The sequence below is a fragment of the Etheostoma cragini genome, chromosome 17, assembly GCF_013103735.1.
Source record: "Etheostoma cragini isolate CJK2018 chromosome 17, CSU_Ecrag_1.0, whole genome shotgun sequence".
Taxonomy (NCBI): Eukaryota; Metazoa; Chordata; class Actinopteri; order Perciformes; family Percidae; genus Etheostoma; species Etheostoma cragini.
In genome coordinates, this window is record NC_048423.1 from 14,782,855 (window position 1) to 14,803,488 (window position 20,634).

Here is a 20,634-nt window from a genome sequence, read left to right on the forward strand (position 1 = left end):
GTGGAGGAGCAAGATGAAGAAGCTGTAAATAGGGTCAGGGTGACAGCAGAGAAGATTCTGTAAAGTACTGTAGTGACAAACGCTTTTTGTTTAACAAACTGGTGTTGATGGGACCTCGGCTCAATGCGGTGTTGTCTCCTGTGAAGTAAAGTGCAGTAAAAGCAAATGTGGTTTTACATCAAAGTTGGGTATGTATTGTTGCTGTTCTCATTTTTTCACTCTCCTTCTCCCAGGTTGACATGACAGCTATGAAAATGTTTTCCAGTGGAACAAAAAGAAGCATCCTGCCTGAGCTACATCTACATGGGGACTGTGGCACTACTCACTGCAGCCAGATATACAGACTTGGTATCACTATCAGCAGCTTAGGTCTTTAATGGAACATATATTTGTGTGTGTGTGTGTGTGCGCGTGTGTGTGTGTGTGTGTTTAAGAGTACACAATTAAAGCTTTAAAACAGGCTTGTTTTCCTTTTTATTGGTCTTTAACGTGTACTGAAAAATAAACAATAATTTATCATTTTAGGGCTGCTACAGTGACGCAAGGTGATGCTTTCAAGTGCATATGTGCATATTTCATCCCATTTCCAAGGGTATTTGCTTATGTGAACTGTAATTTTTGGTGCATTTGGGTAATTTTATTTGAATTTTTATTGTATGTCTCACTGAGAAAATAAAGAGAAGATTATGAATAATTAACAATGAAAAAGGTTCCATTACGAGTTAAGTCCTGCATTCAAATAACACATTTAGATATAAAGACTATATTTGAAGGTGTTGTAGGTAGGATTGCAAAGATCCAGGACTTGAACATGGACAACTTCTCAGTCCCTCCCCCCCTTTCCGCTAAAGGATTGATTGAGCAGTAATTGGCATGCAGTTAGACCCACTACAGGGTGTAGGTGGTGCCAATTTTATAAAATGACATGCTTCACGTAGTTCTTCTCGAACAAAGGGTCAGTTTGACAGAAAGTTAGTTTTATAAGTCTTGCCCACTGCATCCGTCGTTTTGAAGGATTTAGCTCTAAATGGCATAGGGTATACTTTACATTTTTGTTAACCACTTTGCTCTGTTTGACTAATTTGAATGCATGTTTTTACACTGCCAGGCATCCACTGGTCTCAGGTAATTTATTCAATAAAATCCATTAACAGAATAAATCAAGAAATTGTGTAATCCATTTTTTAACCAATTTGCACCTGAAGATTCAACACATTATGGAATTATTGTAAACCAATGGGTGGAGGAATAGTAACTACAATGTTTCAGCATCGAAACTAACAATATACAAAAATAAATGCTTCTCAGTAGGCTACTTCAACTGTTAATGCTCCCTTAAAAATTGCATGACAGCATGACTTCACCACTTCACTCGACAGATCGTTTATGGTCTCCACCCACTGAACGTCACATCTCTGCAGCTCAGCTGTCAAGTAAGTAAATTGCGCCTGACTTTCACTTTGTTTAATCTTACAGACGGGCAACAGTCTCGCAATTACTACAGCACCTAAAAGCAGCAGTAGGTCCTATAATCCAAAGCGCAGGTGGAAAAACTACCGTGCAACTACTTTGCCTTTTTGTCTTTGGTCTGGCATGTTAGATTCTCCTGAGTAGTTTTTTTTTTTGTTATATTTTAATTTTTTGAATCCCGTAGTGAGTAGCCCGGTGTCACGCATGGCTCCCCGGGCGGTCTGGCTCCTGGTCGCGCTTTCCGGTGTCCTGCATGTGCGCTCCTGCTGGGCTTATGCCTGTCCGGCCATCTGCCGCTGCAGCGCCGACACCTTTCAGTGCAGCAGAGACACTCAGCTGGCCTCTCGGGCCAGGGCAGCATCCGTGCCTCGACTGTAAGTAAAGAAACTAACTCCAGCTTCAGTGTTGATAGTCCAGTCATAAACATCTTTTACAGAGCCCACCAATGTTTTTAAGGTGCTATCTTTCTTTATTGGACTTGTTGTGCGTCTGAACCTTTTGTTATTATTATTCCCCTTACAGCCACTGTAATATTCCTATGGGGCATTTGGCTAAATGTAACCTATTATTTTATGTTGAATGTAATTTTGAAATAAACTATTTTCTTTTGGCTTCTTTACTTGTGGATTTAACAACTTTACTTATGAATCTTTCAGAAGGCTCAATCATCTGCCCTTGAAAGAAGTACCCACTCATGCCTTCAAGGACCTGATTAACATTACAGTAATGTAAGTCCCTTGTTTTTTTCTAGGCTGTGTTTTGGTTGGGTGAAGAAATTAGGGTATAGGGGAATTAAAGCTACATGTGGACAGCTGATAGACACTTTAGCCTTGATGAAAGTACAAGAAAAGAAAGCTGACTATTGAAACTTTAAAGTGCACATATTATGCTCATCTTCAGGTTCTTAATTCTATTTAGAGGTTCTAACAGAATAGGTTTACATGGCTTGATTAAAAAAAAACATATTTTTGTAGGCAACTACAGCTCCTCTTTTCACCCTGTGAGTTGAGCTCTCTGTTTTACCGAGTGAGGCATCCCTCTTCTATTTCATCTTTTTTGGGAGTCTCAGATGCGTAGTAGCTAGGTAGAGAATTAGGGCGTCCCGTGCTAGCACATTTGCAAGCATTATAACGCATATTACAAAGTGACGCACGTTCATCACAGAAGTAAACGCTGGACTAGAATACAGCAGTTTGAAGCAGTGTTTTCTCTTGGAGATGGTTGGAGGACTTTGGGCTTTTTCCCTTTGTAAACCTGAACACAAACGATATATAACACAATAAAGGTAAAGGGAAAAGCCAAAAAGCATAATATGAGCACTTTAAGTGAAACGTTTTAAAGTGATCAGATATGTTATGCATGTTAACACAGTTAATGTTGCCATTATTGGAATATGAAATTATTTAGACATAAAATTCAAACTGAAATACAATTGACTGACCCTGAATAAGCCTTAATATAAACTAGTAATATATATCATTATGTATAATATTAGTTTTATTATCGTCATATATCATGTTTTTGCTTTCCATTGTGAGGAATTGTGATGTACAGGACAAAAAACTAAAAACTTGAGGTTTTGGCAAATTAACCTCTAAATAAAATGCTTTCCTTGTAGCGCCGCCTATTGGTCTGTGTGCAGAGCATTTACAGAATGTCCATTTTGGACTAGAAAACAAAACCAAACTACTGAAGATAAGCTAAAGTTGTGAATTTATTTCTAGAGGACACATGCACACATTCACATGCCTCTGAAGTCTGGAAAATTGTGCAATTTCCTGTTTTAAAGTATTAAAACATTGAAGTAGTATACAGTATGATGTATGTGTAAATGACCCGTTCTCAATCTCATGTCCCGTTCTGGTCCTGCGTGACACTAAAACATACATTTTAAAACCCCACCAACAAAACTCTGGTCTTAGCCTTCTTATCAAACAAGTCTTTTAGCCTTCTCTGTGCTTCATCCATGTTGGTCTGTACCAGAGTTGTCATCTCACTCTTTTCCCTCATGTTCATGATTTTCTGAAGGACCGGAATTTACTGTGGTCTGCTCAGCTCATATATCAACTTGTAGTGCCACACAGCTTGAGGGAGAACTTATTGACATCGGGTCACAGCATACCGTGGGCGGGTTATGAAAATTGGGACCCAATCAATTGCTGACTGTTATATTAGACACTCTGTAAACCCGAACTTGCCTTATGTGTGCAATACATTTGCCAGGTATAATTTTATTTTTACAACATAGGCTATTACTTCAGTTAGGAAAGTCCAAAGTTCTAGCAACCATTTTAATATCGTTAATCGTTGAATCGATAATCGGAAAAATTAATTGCTAGATTAAAAAGTGTTTGGGACAGCCCTACATCTGATGATATATTTCTTCTTTTATGTCATACTTTGCAAGAATGGCCTCTTTAACCTTGTCATAGTCCATTGACTCATTTATATCCATAGCAACATAAGCACATGTGGCCATACCAGTCAGCAAGGGAACCAACTGCACAGCCCGCTCTGCTCCAGGCCATCTGTAGGCTGTGGCTAACCGCTCAAACTTTGTTAAATATTGCTCAATGTCATCTCTATCTTCCAATACTGGAATGTTTGCTCTGCTCCAGGTTCCTGGCCCCTATTGTCTCTGAGGAACGTAGACTAAAGTGGACAATGGACCAGCAGCTAAGACAATGCACCTCATTCCGCTTAGTCATCTAGCTGTGTCAGGACACTCATGACCACCGTCGTCATGGCCCCCTAGTTTCTTACCAGTTCCCATGGGTCATACTGTAAGGTTTTCCCCTGGTCACTCTGCATGACCTTCTTCACACGCTGGGTTTTGGGGCAACTTGGCCTTTCCAGTTTTTCCAGCGTCAGAGATGAAAAAAAAGTATCCCACCACTGCCACCAAATGTCAGAATTGAAGACTGGAGAGAAGGCTTTCAAAGTGCACAATTTGTGTATGTGTTAACAAAAACGACACCAAAACATACTTAAACAAAATACAAAAAAAATACCCTCAAACAAACGAAAACCGCAACCTCTCTGCAAGCTGCCCATTCCTCCTCCTCAGGCCCTTTCAACCCAGGCTCATCCAATTAACACCTACCACCTGTAAGTAGAGGGTGAGCCAAACTGAAGAGAAACAAAACACTTGAATGTGGAAAATACCATACCATGTAGTTAAATGGGATTGCTGACATCCCTAGTTAAATATATACAAATATATATTGTACATGTGCTTCCACAACCACAAGCATCTACACTTTAGGATTGCCCAGCCCCTCGCAATAGACCTGCAGGCACTCTCTTCAAGCTAGTGAGCAGGTGATCTACCCCCCACATCACAGGCAGAACCAAAGCAAAACACTATGAACCCAGAAAACCTACTGAACAGGCCTATTTCAAATAATAAAGCAACAAATAAACTAAAACAATGACCTATGACATTACACTGAAATTAAGAAGAAAGAGGACAATTATAGATATCCTTTGTTAAACAAGGTTTATTTAAAAGAAGAAAGATAGATATCACACAGCTGTGACACAATGAAGGCCATGCAAAAGCAAGATATGTTCATGACCATCTGACTTGAAAGTCCAATGTTGGGCCTTTTAATTGAATAAGAAGGCACACAACACACCAATATGTAGTATAAGTACAATTTACAGCAAAAATCCTTGTAAAATAACCCTCAAATCAAAGTCAAATCATAACCTCTTTGCTGATTTATTAGTAGTGTAGGGTGAGACTCGGAAATGATGGAGAAGACTTCACACATGACGAATACCATGACTTTAGAATAAATGCAGCTTTATTCACACAGTGAACAGACTTTCATGAAAGGAAGAATAGTTGTCATGCAATCAGATGCATTGCTCAAAGATTCTCAGCGAATTCCAAATTGACACATCCTTTATAGTCTTTAGGACCTCCCTTCTGGACCCACTCATTCCTAACATCATCCTACACTCAGGAGATTCTCATCATCAGACAGAAACCACTACGCGTGTGGGCCTCTGCGACTCTGATCACCAATAAACGTTTTATGTGTGTTATTTTCACTCTATGACAGCAACTCTTTCAGGGCCCCATCCTGTTATGATTTTACCCACTTCACATGTGGATCTTGACCATTTCTCACATACAGGGCCCCTGACTCCGAACCTTCAGTTTCCAGAAGACAGGTTCCTCTCATGAGATACTTTAGAGAAGATATAAAAATATGAAAATTCATTTGGAAACATGCAGAAGGAATAGTCAACCTATCAAGGTATAATCTTTATCATGTTTACAGCAACTAAATACAGAGTCCTGAAGCCACTACATTACCCTGTAAGGGCTTCACCATTAAAATAACATGTTACTAACAGTTTGATGAGCAGATAACGTGTGTTTGCCTGTGGTGAAATCATTTTGAGTTTGTGTCAAGTGTTTGACTTTGCTCCGCTCCTCAGGGACAAGTCTTATCAGTGTCAGATACTTACAGTACTTCCTCAATGTGTTCATTATGTTCAAAACGTGTCCCTAGTATAAAGCGATAAAACACATTCAGGTTTAAATGAGGTTACGGCCCTAAAGCTGTGACCCTTTGTCTTTTCAGCCTATTACAGTAACTCCTGTGTCAAGGTAGATTGACACAAGGTTGTGTAGTTTGTCACTGGTGACGCAAACTAGAAATCACATGTAGATGTGAAAAAGCTTTTCATGAGCTGTGAGTGGCAATTGTGAGACATACTGTACACAATGCAATCAGAGGAGGGCTTAAAATAAATGTGTTTAAGATGGAAGCAGAGTGATGTGACCTAAGAAAAGTGTTGGGTGATTACAGTAAAGTGGGAGTCTAAAACACAATGATTACAAAAAGGAGATGGAGAGGGCAGTCAGCCATGCCTCCATAAGAAAACAAAGTATTCAAGGACGAATCAAGAAGTCTTGTTGACTTTGTTTGTCTCTGAATGCCTTTGTTTAGTCCTCCTTTTTAAACATCTTCACTTAGTCTTCCTGGCCCAGATGCATTCCTGATACATTTGGAGCTTTTCCAAACATGTAGGTGCCCTAGAAGTGGGAATTGCTGGTGGTGGTATTTTAATATTCCCCTTATGGCTTTTATACCGATATCAATCATCTCTGTCCTATTTCTAAAAAAAGTGCATTAAAAAGTGAGTAAGGAAAGAAAATCTTGGGTTGCTCTTGATGTTTTTTGGCTAAACAGGCTCTTGGTAATCTTTTCACTGATGTGAAGCCATGTCTGTGCCACAGAGAGATCTCCCAGAGCAACTGCATCGTGTGGATAAAGAGACATGCCTTCCTCTCCCTCCACCACCTGACTGAAATGTAAGTGGCACTTTACATTCCGAAAAACGTAAAATTCATGCTGCATGATGAAATCAATATTTCATTTGAACAGCTGGTAGGAGTTTTCCATTGCATTTAAATTTCACAGGATAAGACTCTAAATCCCAAAGCGCCATGTTTAATCCTTGACTTTCAGAGCGGCAGATGTATAAACGGGCTTCTTTGTGTTAGTTTGTTGACAGCCACTGAGAGCGATATTCTGTTAACTGATGCTTTTTCGTCATTTTTATTTCCGCAGTTCAGTGCAAAATATCAACAGTCTAAGGGTTATTGAGAAAGGGGCCTTCACTGACCTGCCCAAGCTTGGATATTTGTAAGTCATGCTTTATATTATTATCATTATTCACTTATTCAAACCCCACTGACCAGCAGGTGGGTAAGTCATTATAATCCTCTGCTCTGCAACCACGCATTGTACAAACTCACATGACTTTATTTTAAATGTAGTGCATAAAGGCCTAATGGGAATTTTAAACAATGCTGTGGTATGTTAATCGGTCCATGTTTTTCTCTTGTCTGTATAAAGATCAGCATAAAATGCATAAAAATGAAGAGTTGGAAAAAGCCTATACAGACTAAGTACAACATGTCAGACTTGGATGTTAAGGGGTTTAAAAAGTCAATGATGTACTCTTGAGTTTGACTTTCAGATACTTTAATATTTTTGAAATAATGCAAGATGCTGTTGTGTTGCATTGTGAGAATTGTAGAATCCAGCTTATCATCGATATTTTGATTTATCTTGGATTCATTTCTGTAAGTTAAATGTGACAAAGCATGACGTCACAAACAAATAGTGGCATTATGTGATAAACTACATTTACCTGAACTGGAAATGTATTTTACCAACCGAGACATCTGCAACCCTGTGACATTTTGCGGGCACTTTGGAAATGTGTTCTTTTTTTTTTAATATATATTCTTATTGCAAGACGGAAGACAAATAGAGCAGCAAAAACAGTGCATACGGGACAAAAAAATGTTAATTTTCACGTGTGTAATGTGTTTACGCAGTTAGTTGTTGTAGTTAGAAATAGAAAATAATACAGAAAGAAAATTGTTCTTAACTGCTCATGATCTCTGCTGCTCTTCTTCACAGGAGCATCTCTAACACAGGGCTGATACACTTCCCAGACTTCACAACTATCTCTTCCCTGGTGCCATTTATTATTCTGTAAGTAATCCCATTAAAAAATAGTGTGTTTCCAAACTGGATTAGTGTATTTCTGCATGTTCCAAAGCTGCATGTTCTTCGTGTTGTAACTCCAAGCGGCGGCCAAGTTGTTTATTCTAAGCCCGGTTTTATCTATCAATGTCACGATGCCATCAACCCTGAGGCAAAAATCTCCAACTGGGTCACAATTTGTCAAACTGCTCTTTTTCTATGAAAGTGTATAATTATGTCTCACTGAAAATTTGACTAAATTGAAGGTTATCTCCTCCGTTTTCAGAGAAATGGCAGACAACATGAGGATTGACATCATTCCTGCCAATTCTTTCCAGGGTATCACAGAGGAGTATGTTGACATGTGAGTACAGGGGCAAACGTTTTTGTTAACTATCGAAGCTAAGGGTAACAATTTGTCACCATCTGTTAAGAATGTGTTTTGATATGTCTCAATATGCTCATGTAATTAGATGTACATTTTTTTGACCTTGGTGATAGCTGCTTTTGAAAGCAAATTTATAACATTGTGTCCTCGACAGGAACCTGGTTAGAAATGGCTTCAAGAAAATAAAATCTCACGCATTTAATGGAACCAAGATCAACACACTGTAAGCATTTTCATAATCATACTACCCTAACAACAACAACAACAACATACTAATAATAATAGCATGCCGATACAGTATGTTTCTGATAAGTATGCTGTTTAGGTTTAAGGCTTTTCTTTTTGTAATCTTAAAAAATGTGTACCAGTAAACAAACGTTATGTAAGACTAAACAAAGATTGGATGCCCCGTTGTTTTCTTGCTCTGCCCCGTACTGCTGAATGTTGATGGGGATGAGATGTGTGCAGACACCCTGCAGTCTAAAAATAATCATCGTCCTCTGTGTCGAGCTAAAAAAACAAAAAGGAGATGAAAAATTGTTTCAGGGGCATGGTTGGCCATTAACGTGTCATCTTACATTTTCTTTTATATTGCATGTTAACTTCTAAACTACTGTTTGGACTGGAGGTCACTTGTGTTACAGTTTTTTTTTGTTTTTTTTTACATTTTTTGTAGGATTTTGAGAGACAACAGATATCTCAGTGACATTCAAGAAGACGCTTTTGAACAAGCCATAGGTCCAATTTCTCTGTAAGTGACAATATTTCAAGTTCATAAAAACCAATGAAACTAAAGGAAATGTCATGACATTTTTCTGGAAGTCAGCTTAAAACTCTGTGGTGGAAAAAGCCTAGCTGCATCTTTCAGCTTGTTGTTTTGGTTTTAGTTCACTCTCACCCCTGTCTTTTTCAGCACAGCAGACAGCTGTTTTCAGCCAAAAAACTCTAAAAGACAAGTGACACACAGCTAATTAACACAGTGGAGCATTTAGCAGCTCAGGTGATCTTAAGGGGTTAGTAGTGTAAAACAGAGTACAATTAATTAAAACTTAAAAGTAAACTGATTTGAATTCCAGTTGTTGATTGTAGATGTATTTCCTATGCAGAATAGCCCCTTTCAGAATGTTAAGCATTTCTTTTTTTCACTTTTAGTGTTTTTAAGCAGTTGTTTTGTCTTTTTAGATAACATAGTAAAGAGGAATGACAGGAAATTAGTGTTCATTTTGATGTTGTAGTTCATCAGCCCAGAGCATAAGTATTTTATACTGTATACTGTTGGGCAGTTGCTTCCATAAAATACATCATATTGTATCAACTGAATATATGATTTAATATAAAGTCTTCACCTGCAAAGTATCTGTCAAATAAACATAGTGTAGGGAAAGTATAAACATTTTTTTAATGTACTTTCCACCACTGTCAGAAATGTACCAGAAGCAAAGTTACCAATAAGAAGATGAAATAAAAAAGCAGGCCATTTATGACTGTAACAAAGTTTAAAACAAAAGAAGACAATCCCACATTCGCTACCTCTTTTGTTATTTTAATCAACAGCATAAAGGCAACTATATTTGAACTAGGCCAGTGAAGCAAGATTAATATTCATAACAATGTTGATCATTTTATTGTATAAACATCGGGCTGGGGTGACAGCCTGTCTGTGTAAACAACCACCAAACCAAGAAGGAGTGTTGAATACTGATTAGAGAGCAAATGGCCCAGTCTGCTGAGCATGCACTGCAAGCCCTTGTTATAAATATGAAATTTTCTGTTATCTTGGTTATGAATTACATCCGTGATCGCAGAGTAGATCCTGAATGTTTTTTTGCTTAGGATGAAATGGATTCAGTCCCCTGTAAGTGACAGTAATTGCAGCCTCTATTCTTTGAAGAAGCATTTATGTTGTAAATGAGCATCTCTTCCAAAAGACCTTGAAGGTTTGATGAATATGAAAACTGTGAATAAGGGCTTGACTGCCACAGTCCTTAGAACTTAGTGCATTCATGTAAGAGACTCAGCACATTTTCCTGAAACCGCACTACTTACAATAATTAACAAAACACCAGATCGTGGCCCTTTTTGTGAGACCACAGAGTATAGAATACACGTGAAATCCCGATAAATAGATTGCTAGATTGTTCTCGTTGCCTGTGTTAGTCCAATGCCTTATTGAAACACTGTATTTTCTTTGTAGACATTTGACTAATCTTAACTGAAATATATGTCTATGTCCTCTGTGTGTGTGATTCAGGGATGTTTCCTCCACAGCTGTGAGTTCCCTCCCCCCAAAAGGATTGAGGCAGGTGAAATATCTGAAAGCCAGCTCTGCATTTGCTCTGAAGACCCTCCCTCCACTGGAGAGCCTGGCGGAGCTGCTGGATGCCCAACTCACATACTCCAGCCACTGCTGTGCCTTCCACACATGGCGTCTGAAACAAAGGTAACCGACAACTGCTCCCAGAGATCTAACAAATCAATTCACATCTGCATAAAGAAAAAAAAAGGCTCTGTCCGATGAATACAGATCATCAGAGGTTTGGTAATTAGCAGTTGAGTTTATTGATATTTTGTGATCTAACCTTTTCCCTTCTGTTTTTTCATTTAAAGTGCCTTAAAGAACTTCTCAAAGTTCTGTGATTTCAGCGAAACTGAAATGTAAGTTACTTCACTGCCCGCTTAGGGACTGTACACAAATACTTTTTTAAATACCCTCCCTAACATTAATATCTTCTATGGACCCTCCCCTTAACTCCAAAAATTTGAGATGGTCTACTCTTATTTACACGTAATTTACACGTAGCAACCAAATTTGCAATTGGAAAAATAGAAATAATAAAACACATTCCAGTATTCTTTATTTTTTAACCAGTATGACACATTATTATAATATCATTTTTTGACACATAACTTGATGTATAAAATACATACAGTAAACCTCTCTCTATTCTCACTCATCTTCTCCCTATAATTTCATACTGTGACTTACACAGATTGTTTTCCTTGATCTTTGATCTGTGGTTACAGTAAACTTAACATCTCTGTATTCTTCAGAGAGCCCACTGCAGATGGCGTGAATCCTATCGATGACATAAACTTTCAGTACCCAGACCTGGAATTTCTTTGTCGTAACAGCCCTTTCCTCAAGTGCACGCCAATACCAGATGATTTTAACCCTTGTGAGGACCTGCTGGGGTTTTCCTTCCTGCGCTGTCTCACCTGGATAATTACGGTGTTTGCTGTGACTGGTAACCTGGCTGTTCTGGCTATGTTGCTGATTAGCCACCACAAGCTAACCATCTCCAAATTCCTCATGTGTAACCTGGCCTTTGCTGACCTCTGCATGGGGCTCTACCTGATGCTTATAGCCTTCATGGACTACCTCTCCCGCCACCAGTACTACAACCACGCCACAAACTGGCAGACAGGGCTCGGATGTGGCGTTGCAGGGTTTCTAACTGTGTTTGCCAGCGAGCTATCAGTATATACACTGACTGTGATTAGCCTTGAACGCTGGCACACCATCACCAATGCCATGCATGTCAACAAGAGGCTGCGGATGCGCCACGTAGCAGCTATAATGGGGGCAGGCTGGGTCTTCTCTCTGCTGGTTGCCCTGCTCCCTCTTGTGGGGGTCAGCAGTTATAGCAAAGTGAGCATCTGCCTGCCGATGGACATCGACAGTCTGGCCTCGCAGGTTTATGTCATGGCTGTGCTTATTCTCAACGTTGTCTCTTTCCTGGTGGTCTGCTACTGTTACATATGCATATATCTGAGCGTTCGCAACCCAGAGCATTCTACCCGTCATGGAGACACCAAGATTGCCAAGCGCATGGCTGTGCTCATTTTCACCGACTTCGTGTGCATGGCCCCAATCTCCTTCTTCGCCATCTCCGCAGCCCTGTGTATGCCCCTCATAACCGTGTCTCACTCAAAGATCCTGCTTATCCTTTTTTATCCCATCAACTCCCTCTGCAATCCTTTCTTGTACACACTCTTCACACGGGCTTTCAGGAAGGATGCGTGGCTGCTGCTGAGTCGCTGCGGCTGCTGCCATGCCAGTGCTGACTTGTACAGGTCACAGACTCTGGCTTCACACCTCAACGTGCCCAACAGAAACCCTCACTCACTTAGCTTCTATGCCTATCATATTAAGATGAAGGATTGCTTTCTAAACAAAGGAGCCACATGATCATTTATCGTGAGAATTCTATCATGAACATAAAGACAGCATGTGCTGCTCAAAATGTAGCGTTTCTTTAAACTTAAGTTCAGGGTGAAAAGATTGTCAGTCTTGTACATAGCCGGCGCTGATCATCATTTCATTAGTCACGACCAAGCAACCTCAAATCAAAGACATGTGAAGCAGATGGATTAAACAGGAAATTCCTAAATTATCCACTTAAGACAAATGTAATTTTGTGTTTTAGAGATTTCTTTTCTTATTTCATATGCTATTATAAACTTTCACTCTACTTTGAACTTGCAAACCTAGGTACAGCAGTTGGTAGGTACAGTATGCTATGTGCAAATATGCACACTTCACTATTTTTTACCCACTATTCAAAACTGATATACCAGAACATGAACTTTACAGTTTTATAGTGGGGAAAAGACACAAGGCCTGCCCCAAAGAAATATTGCCCATTTGTCGAAAATATTTGTCTCTCATTTGTTTTGCATGTTGTTATTGGAGCGGTCACACACCCTTTAAATATTTTATTTTCAGTTGTGGAGTAGCTAGCTTGAGTGTGTACCCGATCCACAGTAAAACAATTGATTTTAGTGTCCATGCTGGCATTTATAAATTTATTTTGTCATGTTCCAGTGAATTTGTATGTAGTATTTGTTTCAATAGGGAAAAGAAAAGAACCTTCTGAGTTCATTAGAAAAATAAAATGACAAGAAGGGAACACTTGCTTTGTACGGGGTTGCACAGAAAAAAGGGTTCATTGAATGCATCACAATAGTGCAGTTCAGTATATTTGAAGTATGACTAAAGGCAAGATATTACAAATGTTTGAAAATCAAACGGCACATCAAATAATGTTTTGCTCCACTAATAAAGAAAACTGTTTTCAGCTAAATATTATACAACATAAATTCAAGCTGTTTGTCTCAGTAGTCTGGATTCAAAGGCAACACTGGAAGTAATTGGTTGTAACGTCGTAAATGACTTGCTGTATTGCTCAGATAATTACATAATGAAAAAAAAAAAAAAAAGTATCAGTGATTTTGTACGGAGGTGTTTTAACGGTCTGCTCCATGAGCCAAATTACACCACCAAGAGCTCCAATTTCACTGATTATTTTCCTCTTTTAAATCGGCATCCCGTCTTTCAACATGATAATCTGATGTGTGGAGAACTAAAACTCATCACCACTCTGCTTCCCCAACAGCTTTAGAGAACACGTAGTCCCTCCCTCCATAACACATCACTCCATCTTTCAAGTGAAACTTCCAGCGGTTCTTGCTGCGGTGAATCTGCAATACAAACAACAATTTAGAGCAAGTGTTCAGAACTGGGAGGTAGATAATGGCCAATACAGAGCCAAAATGTTCTTACTTTGTCATACTGGCAAACGATTACATTGTCAGTGTCAAAGAGATCTGGGATGTCCTGCTCAATGACATCATCACCTGAGTTCAAAGGATCCTAATCAATAGAAAGTGTGTTGTTAAAATGTGCAAATGGAATTTTTCCCTACAGAGATGTTTCTGTTGGCAAAAAATAAAACCATGACAAAATGCATATCCAACTCACTGGCTCTCACCTCTTCCTCTACGTTAGCGAGTTCGTCTGCTCCCTCGCTGTCGCTGGTGGAGGAGATGCTGTTACCGTCGCTGCTTCCGTCTCCTTCCTGCAGGGCCTTTATGGCCTCGGCGTTGATTATGCCCAGAAAGTCGTTCTCTTCCAGGGGACCTTCCTCTTCCTCCTCGACGTCAGAGTTGCCTGCAGGACCGTCCAGCTGAACGATGTCCGACAGTTCGCTGTAGCTATAGTCCAGGTCCAGCTTAGCAGGAATTGTGAGAAGCAACATTAGTTATTCCATGATAACTAAAGTTGCCATGTAAAGCTAGTATGCTAAAATGAACACATATATTTGATTAATCCAAGATTGCAGACTTCATCATTAATTGAAAACATTTATATTTAAGATGAATTAAAAGGGCCACTCCAGGATTTAACTTCTATAAAGTTCATAGAGGACTCATCAAGTTAAAAACTGAATGATCAAAACCAATGCAGCAGAGGCAGAGATATCTTCACTTTTTGTCCGTTGTGTGGGTCAACCTCCAAAAATGCTGGATCCGACACTTTCCACAATGACTTACATGTTTACTCTAAATGGCTGATGAACATCCATGTCTTTTAAACTACACCCTTCCACTTTGTAACACAATGAGTGCCCCTTTAAAAGAATAGTCCAACAGAAATACACCTATTCGCTTTCAAGATGGATACCACTTTATGTCGGTCCAGTAACTATAAAGCTACAGTGAGCAGCTTGTTAGCTTAGCCTAGCCTAATGCCCGGAAACTCCATGTCAATAAATAGTCTGGCAAACACCTAATGTTTTGTTTTACACTTCCTTTTTTAACTGGAGGTGCTGAGTACAGATTTTTGTACCTTTGGACAGATCCGGACTAGACATTTACCTCTGTTTCTAATCTTTATGCTAAGCTAATTTGCTGGTTCCTGTTACAGAGTTACATATTCAGTTTACGGATCTGAGAGTTGTATTAAGGTCCTCATCTAATTTAAACCATACATTTAACAAAACACATGTTACATGTGTGTGCTTAAAGAGAGAAAATTTGTTTCAAATCACCCCAAGAACAGCCTCAGACTGATTGTCAGTCTTTGCAGGCATTAGATTCCTCGCCCTTTCTGCCTTCTCTCGCTCCTCCTCAATCACTTCTTTCAGGATTTCATCAATGTCTCTGGTTTTTAGCTGTGCCGTGTGTGTCAAAGCCTCCTCGGTGCAGATCTGGAAGTCTAACAACTGACTGCAGGGTGAGGCGGCCATGCTGAGGTTCAAGGGTTCGGGTTGTGGACTTGGCTCGTTTTCTTCCAGTGTGACCTCTGGCTCTGGAGAGTGGGTCCCCTGAGACCACGGGGGCTCAGCAGCAGGAACTGGTTGCTGCTGGGGGAGGCTGATCTCCTGACCGGGGGGTAAAGTGGGCTCTGGATGTGGTGGCTGTGTGACAGCGGGAGCTGGAACAGAGGGTGGCTCTGCCTCCTGAGGATGAGTGGCATTTGGTGGGATTGCAGCTGACTGAGGGGCAGCAGCTTCTCTCCGCTCGGGGACTTTGTGTGTGGGTTTGGGTACAGGGAGCTGACCTGCTGGGGCCTGAGTAACCACAACAGGAACGTTCACCTTGTAAAGTTGACCTAAATGAGACAAAAGGGAAGAGTGAAATGTTATTTCAACCTTTTTGTATATGCCACAAACTTAAACAGATGTAGGCCCATAACAGGTGAAGTCAGGGTGTACCAGAAGCTGTTTGAAGAGTGACTCCAGCTGGTATCTGCACAGGGTAAGTTAACCCGGCAGGGAGGGAAAAAGTAGCAAGTGTCTCGGAGTTGTTCTGCAATAAAAAGAAAATTTCATAATTATTCCAATGGCCTTAATTGTTGGATCCTTGTAAATGATAGTGGTCTAGACCTGCTCCATCTGTTAAGTGTCTTGAGATAACTCTTATGATTTGATAATATAAATAAAATTGGATTGAATTCACGTGCTCGTAACCATGAGATCAACAGGTCTGTCTATCAGGTATCATCTTTCATGTCAGACAAATGAAGTGAATGTGACTGGAGGCAAATAAAAGCCATTTAATCAGCGGCAATTACTTATTGTTGTGCTATTTAAAACATAGCACTCCAATATTATACTATGACAACCATGTAGCTAAATTAATGTGGTTTGACTTCCCCTCTTTGAAGTTACCAAGAGGTTATTTGACGTGATTAATTTATAAGTATTTAAGGGTTTACAAATTGAAGTATCCAAGTTGATCAAATTCAATTAAGATTCTGCTCTAAAAGTAAAAATAAAAAAATAGAAAATTTTGAACTTAAACATTTAGACTACGCAGAATAAAATGAAGCCTGTATGGAAACAATCTTAAAGTTTCAAACAGAAAGAAGTTGTGGTTTGTTTTTGTTTTTAAACAGAGGAAGAACTATCCTTGGCAACCCAGATGTTCAAGTTGGAATTTTCCTCTTGTATTTTGGTGTCTAAAATTTAAAAATCCATTGAATCCAACTTTTTCAGAATAAAAACAAGATTTTCTTAACTTTAAATTACACCACTTAAAATGGACATTCCAAAATGGGGAGTTGAAACCACATCAATTCAGATCATATTAAATGCTATAAATGTAATGGTGTTTATATTTCAACATTGTGGATTTTGATATATCTTAACATTAAGAAATTCTGCTGATTTTCACATTCAAGTTAGGATTTTCTTTGTTTGCGTATGTGCCCCTCATGTAAGGAGCCATATGAGGTCAGGGAGGGGATGCACTGTAAATCTTGATGACACTTGCCTTCATTGGGAAACTGTGCATACTGTGACTTGCAGGGACCACAACTGAGGCTAAGAGCAAAAAGCAGAGCAGAGCAAGTGACACAAAAACAAAACGAATGTGCTGTCTTTTCTCCGAGTTATGAACATTCATGCCACAGATATCTGATTTGAGTCTTGCAACTTTACACACAGGAATCCTAGTTACACATTTGGGGTACATTTAAACTAACTGCACCACTTTAATCAAATATCATTTGAAAAGTTGTATTAATGTACAATGTAATTAGGTTTCTTATGTCAGAAGCAGTTCATTTCAAGCAGTAACGTTACCTGGGAGTTCCTGGTCAGTCTGACTGTAGTTGGCGGGGAGCTGCAGTACAAAGTTGGAGGAGTTTATAGTATTTTTCCTTAAGTCTTCCATTGCTTTGGACTGCATCATCTTTGACTCCCAAAGCTGCACAGCAAGGAGACACAGCTGGTGTGATGTAGGCCCACACTCCTCACTAGATGATCTAACGTTACTGTAACTGACAGCTTAAGTCAAGATGTGCACTATATCCATTTTTATTTTGTTTATAAAAATGAAGCAGGGTTATGTAGAATATAACTCACATGTCTTAAATCGTCCAGGACGCGGTCTTCCAGCCCTTCATCCAAGAAGAGCTCCCTTATACTCTCAATCACATCATAGATTATGGACAAGTAGAGTTTGGCCTGCAGTTGTTCACAGAAACTACAAGTCACAAGCTGCTGATCTTATTATGAAGATAAAGTGAAGTGTATGTTGTGATCCGCAACTGACCAAACTCCATTCAAACATCTGCCTTTTCTATGTTGCCTACTGATTATAAATTGTAGACTCATATACACACATGTAACTCAGGACATTTTCTAAAGCTATCTCAGTCACTCTTCATTTCGGGGTCCATATCACTAGCTTACACTATTGTTTTCTCGCTAAAAATGTGCATTTTCAGGAGAGATTAAAGAGGCTCTCACACTCTTCACGGTGCATTACAAGTCGATTTTTAACGACACAAACCCAGATTATAATGTGTGTGAAACAAAATGTCTTGGAAGACTTTTAAAAGAACCAAAACATCGTTGATCTTACCGTTAATAGCTGGCGATATAGAAAGCCAGACCTAACTGATATATAGTTTTGCTTACCACTGGGCCTGTGTTGTTGGTCAGCATGATTCAAGGCAAAAATAACTGCAGTCCGGTGACCACGAATGGACTTTGGGATCATAACACATACAGTTAATGGGGATGCAGTCCGATTGTTTTGCCCGCACCGACTTGATGGAAAGTGAGCACACAGGTGATAGTAATCAAGCTCCACAGAGAGATGTGATTGGAGCTGAGAAAGCAGTGATAATAGTAACAGTGGATTTTATTTTATTTATAATCTTAAAATGTGTTTGGAATGGACACACAGTATATTGTATTTTAATATAATGTACAAACATCTACTCCCTGTTGCTAAAGCAAGATGAGAGTGTATGCTTTCTTCATTCACTTTACCATCAAACAATTCATTGCATTGGTCACATTTTAAAAGGTTACAGTGAGATTTCAGAATTCTGCTGTAGTACAAGATGCATCATGCAGTCCCAGGCCAGATGTCACCTGTTCAGGGTTGGTGTCCCTACAAGCCCCCTTCATCCACCCACAACTGGGATCTCATGCAGCGATGCCAGTGGTTTAGTTGTCAGTAGCTTCTTTCAGCCATGTTGTTAGAGAGCTCCGTCCAACAGAGCCGTTCCAGCTCTAGCTTTCTAGTTATGTTCAACAGTTTACACTACATACTTTTTACATTTTCCAAAGTGCCAGGGGCTACACACAGTGTCTGATGCCAAGAATTCACAATGACACTTCATTTTGATCTTGGTGTTCACATTTGCAGCAGCAGGAGCCATGACCCCTGCTTGGTAATGCTGGCACTCTTTCAACACTGTAGGCTGACTCCATTGATGAGGATGAGAGTGCTGTGGCTCGAAATCAGCTGTCACTTTGCTACAAAGCTACTGTGGACCCAGAAAGAAGCTCTCCTTATTCCCTTATATAACCAAAAATACATGAAACATGTCTATTTTATTGGTCCATACTTAGGCTATTTCAAAGATATAAAATATTAATTCATTGGAAATTGAGATTAAAAATAATTCCATAGACTACAGATATGAACAGTCTTTAAATTAAAGTAACTTTTGTAATTTTTTCTTCTGCAATCACTGTATTGCGCTCAACCAGAATTGAACTGTTATCATTTTGAGATAATTATGATCAAAATATTCTCACATCATTTGTTAAACCATTTTGACAAATGTTGCAACCAACATAATTTTCAGTTAAACTCACCTTTAGGGTTAGGATGCAATTTGCTGTGTGTGTGTGTGTTTAAAGGCATTTTCCCACCTAATACACCACTTCCAGATCATGTGACATAAGTGACTAATCATCCAGTATTAATACCTTAAGACCATATAAACACATAGTAGACATACAATGAATACCAAGAAACAAGCTAGGGAAGAGTAAAGCGATTCACCGGTCCCATGTTGAGGCTTTCCGGAGTGAATCATCACCAAAGAGTCCAGCGTGATAATGACGTATTAAAAAACAGCAGCACTCTCAAAAAACAATATTGTTGCAGGTGCAATGTGTTCCTAAAGAGGCAAATCAATCCACAGTATGATGCTTCGCTCTATCACAGTTAATAAAATAAAGCACACAGCAACTTGTACAAAATCCTTCACCTGGAAATCTCAGGTCATTTATTGAGCAGCAGCCTGTCATCACTCACTGATGGATGTCTGGGACTGAACTAATGTCATGATGGGAACAACTGAGTTAAGTTCTGCCAATTTGACACTTGATGAGATGGTTGTTTAAAACTAATTTTTGCTCCTTTGGTCGAAAAATGATTACTAGGTAAATGAATTAGTATTATTGTGGTGTGTTAAGATTGTGTAGTTCTCCAGTACCCCATCATTTAGTAATCTCAAAGTTAGTGTCTCTGTGTGGTAGACACAGACTCCATCTTTAAGAAAAATATAAAAGAAAGATTGCTCTTAACATATGATTAATGATTATTCCGTAAGTGCTATACCTGTGCTGGGATCGTTTGTTTGTAGTTTTTTTCTTAAATTTTTATGTATGTTTCTGTATTTGACTGTGTTTGTCTATTTTGTGTCTATGGTAAATTGAGTTTTTGGTTAGCATATTATTTGTTGTATGTTTATTGTTATCGGGACCCCTCTGAAAAGCTTTTAGTAGGTTATTTAGGGTTTCCCATTTCACACAGTCTACCTACAGTGGTGTGAAAAAGTGTTTGCCCCCTTCCTCATTTCCTGTTCCTTTGCATGTTTGTCACACTTAAGTGTTTTGGAACATCAAACCAATTTAAACAATAGTCAAGGACAACACAAGTAAACACAAAATACAAATTTTAAATGAAGGTGTTTATTATTAAAAGGTAAAAAAAAAGTCCTAACCATCATGGCCCTGTGTGAAAAAGTGATTGCCCCCTAAACCTAATAACTGGTTGGGCCCCCCTTAGCAGCAACAACTGCAACCAAGCGTTTGCAATAACGTGCAATGAGGCTTTTACAGCGTCCTGGGGGAATTTTGGACCACATATCTTTGCAGAATTGTCCTAATTCAGTTACATTAGAGGGTTTTCGAGCATGAACGGCCTTTTTAAGGTCATACCACA

At 39.2% G+C, this 20,634-nt stretch overlaps 2 protein-coding genes across 2 annotated transcripts in view; one reads left to right on the top strand and one right to left on the bottom strand.

Annotated features, from left to right (window-relative positions):
* Positions 1 to 1,472: 1,472 nt before the first annotated feature.
* Positions 1,473 to 12,693, top strand: lhcgr (luteinizing hormone/choriogonadotropin receptor). Its single transcript, XM_034898208.1, has 11 exons — positions 1,473 to 1,844; positions 2,127 to 2,198; positions 6,728 to 6,802; positions 7,062 to 7,136; positions 7,923 to 7,997; positions 8,275 to 8,352; positions 8,531 to 8,599; positions 9,053 to 9,127; positions 10,628 to 10,816; positions 10,984 to 11,031; positions 11,428 to 12,693. Exons 1-11 carry the CDS (start codon positions 1,675 to 1,677, stop codon positions 12,563 to 12,565), a joined length of 2,064 nt encoding a protein of 687 aa, XP_034754099.1. The 5' UTR covers positions 1,473 to 1,674; the 3' UTR covers positions 12,566 to 12,693.
* Positions 12,694 to 13,039: 346 nt separating this feature from the next.
* Positions 13,040 to 20,634, bottom strand: part of LOC117960370 (stonin-1) — a 16,511-nt gene continuing 8,916 nt past the window's right edge. Inside the window, exons 4-11 of the mRNA XM_034898210.1 lie at positions 17,526 to 17,627; positions 17,244 to 17,367; positions 16,933 to 16,982; positions 15,873 to 15,966; positions 15,207 to 15,769; positions 14,148 to 14,387; positions 13,940 to 14,029; positions 13,040 to 13,857 (exon numbers count right to left, since the gene is read on the bottom strand). Of these exons, the coding sequence (XP_034754101.1) occupies positions 13,750 to 13,857; positions 13,940 to 14,029; positions 14,148 to 14,387; positions 15,207 to 15,769; positions 15,873 to 15,966; positions 16,933 to 16,982; positions 17,244 to 17,367; positions 17,526 to 17,627 (1,371 nt within the window). The 3' untranslated portion in view covers positions 13,040 to 13,749. The remainder of the gene's footprint in view (positions 13,858 to 13,939; positions 14,030 to 14,147; positions 14,388 to 15,206; positions 15,770 to 15,872; positions 15,967 to 16,932; positions 16,983 to 17,243; positions 17,368 to 17,525; positions 17,628 to 20,634) is intronic.

Bases quoted from the DNA above. Each gene is read 5' to 3' on its own strand.
- lhcgr (XM_034898208.1), top strand. From the start codon at position 1,675: ATGGCTCCCCGGGCGGTCTGGCTCCTGGTCGCGCTTTCCGGTGTCCTG. The intron at 1,845-2,126 runs GTAAGTAAAGAA...TGAATCTTTCAG, and splicing joins GCAGCATCCGTGCCTCGACT to AAGGCTCAATCATCTGCCCT. The intron at 7,137-7,922 runs GTAAGTCATGCT...TCTTCTTCACAG, and splicing joins CTGCCCAAGCTTGGATATTT to GAGCATCTCTAACACAGGGC.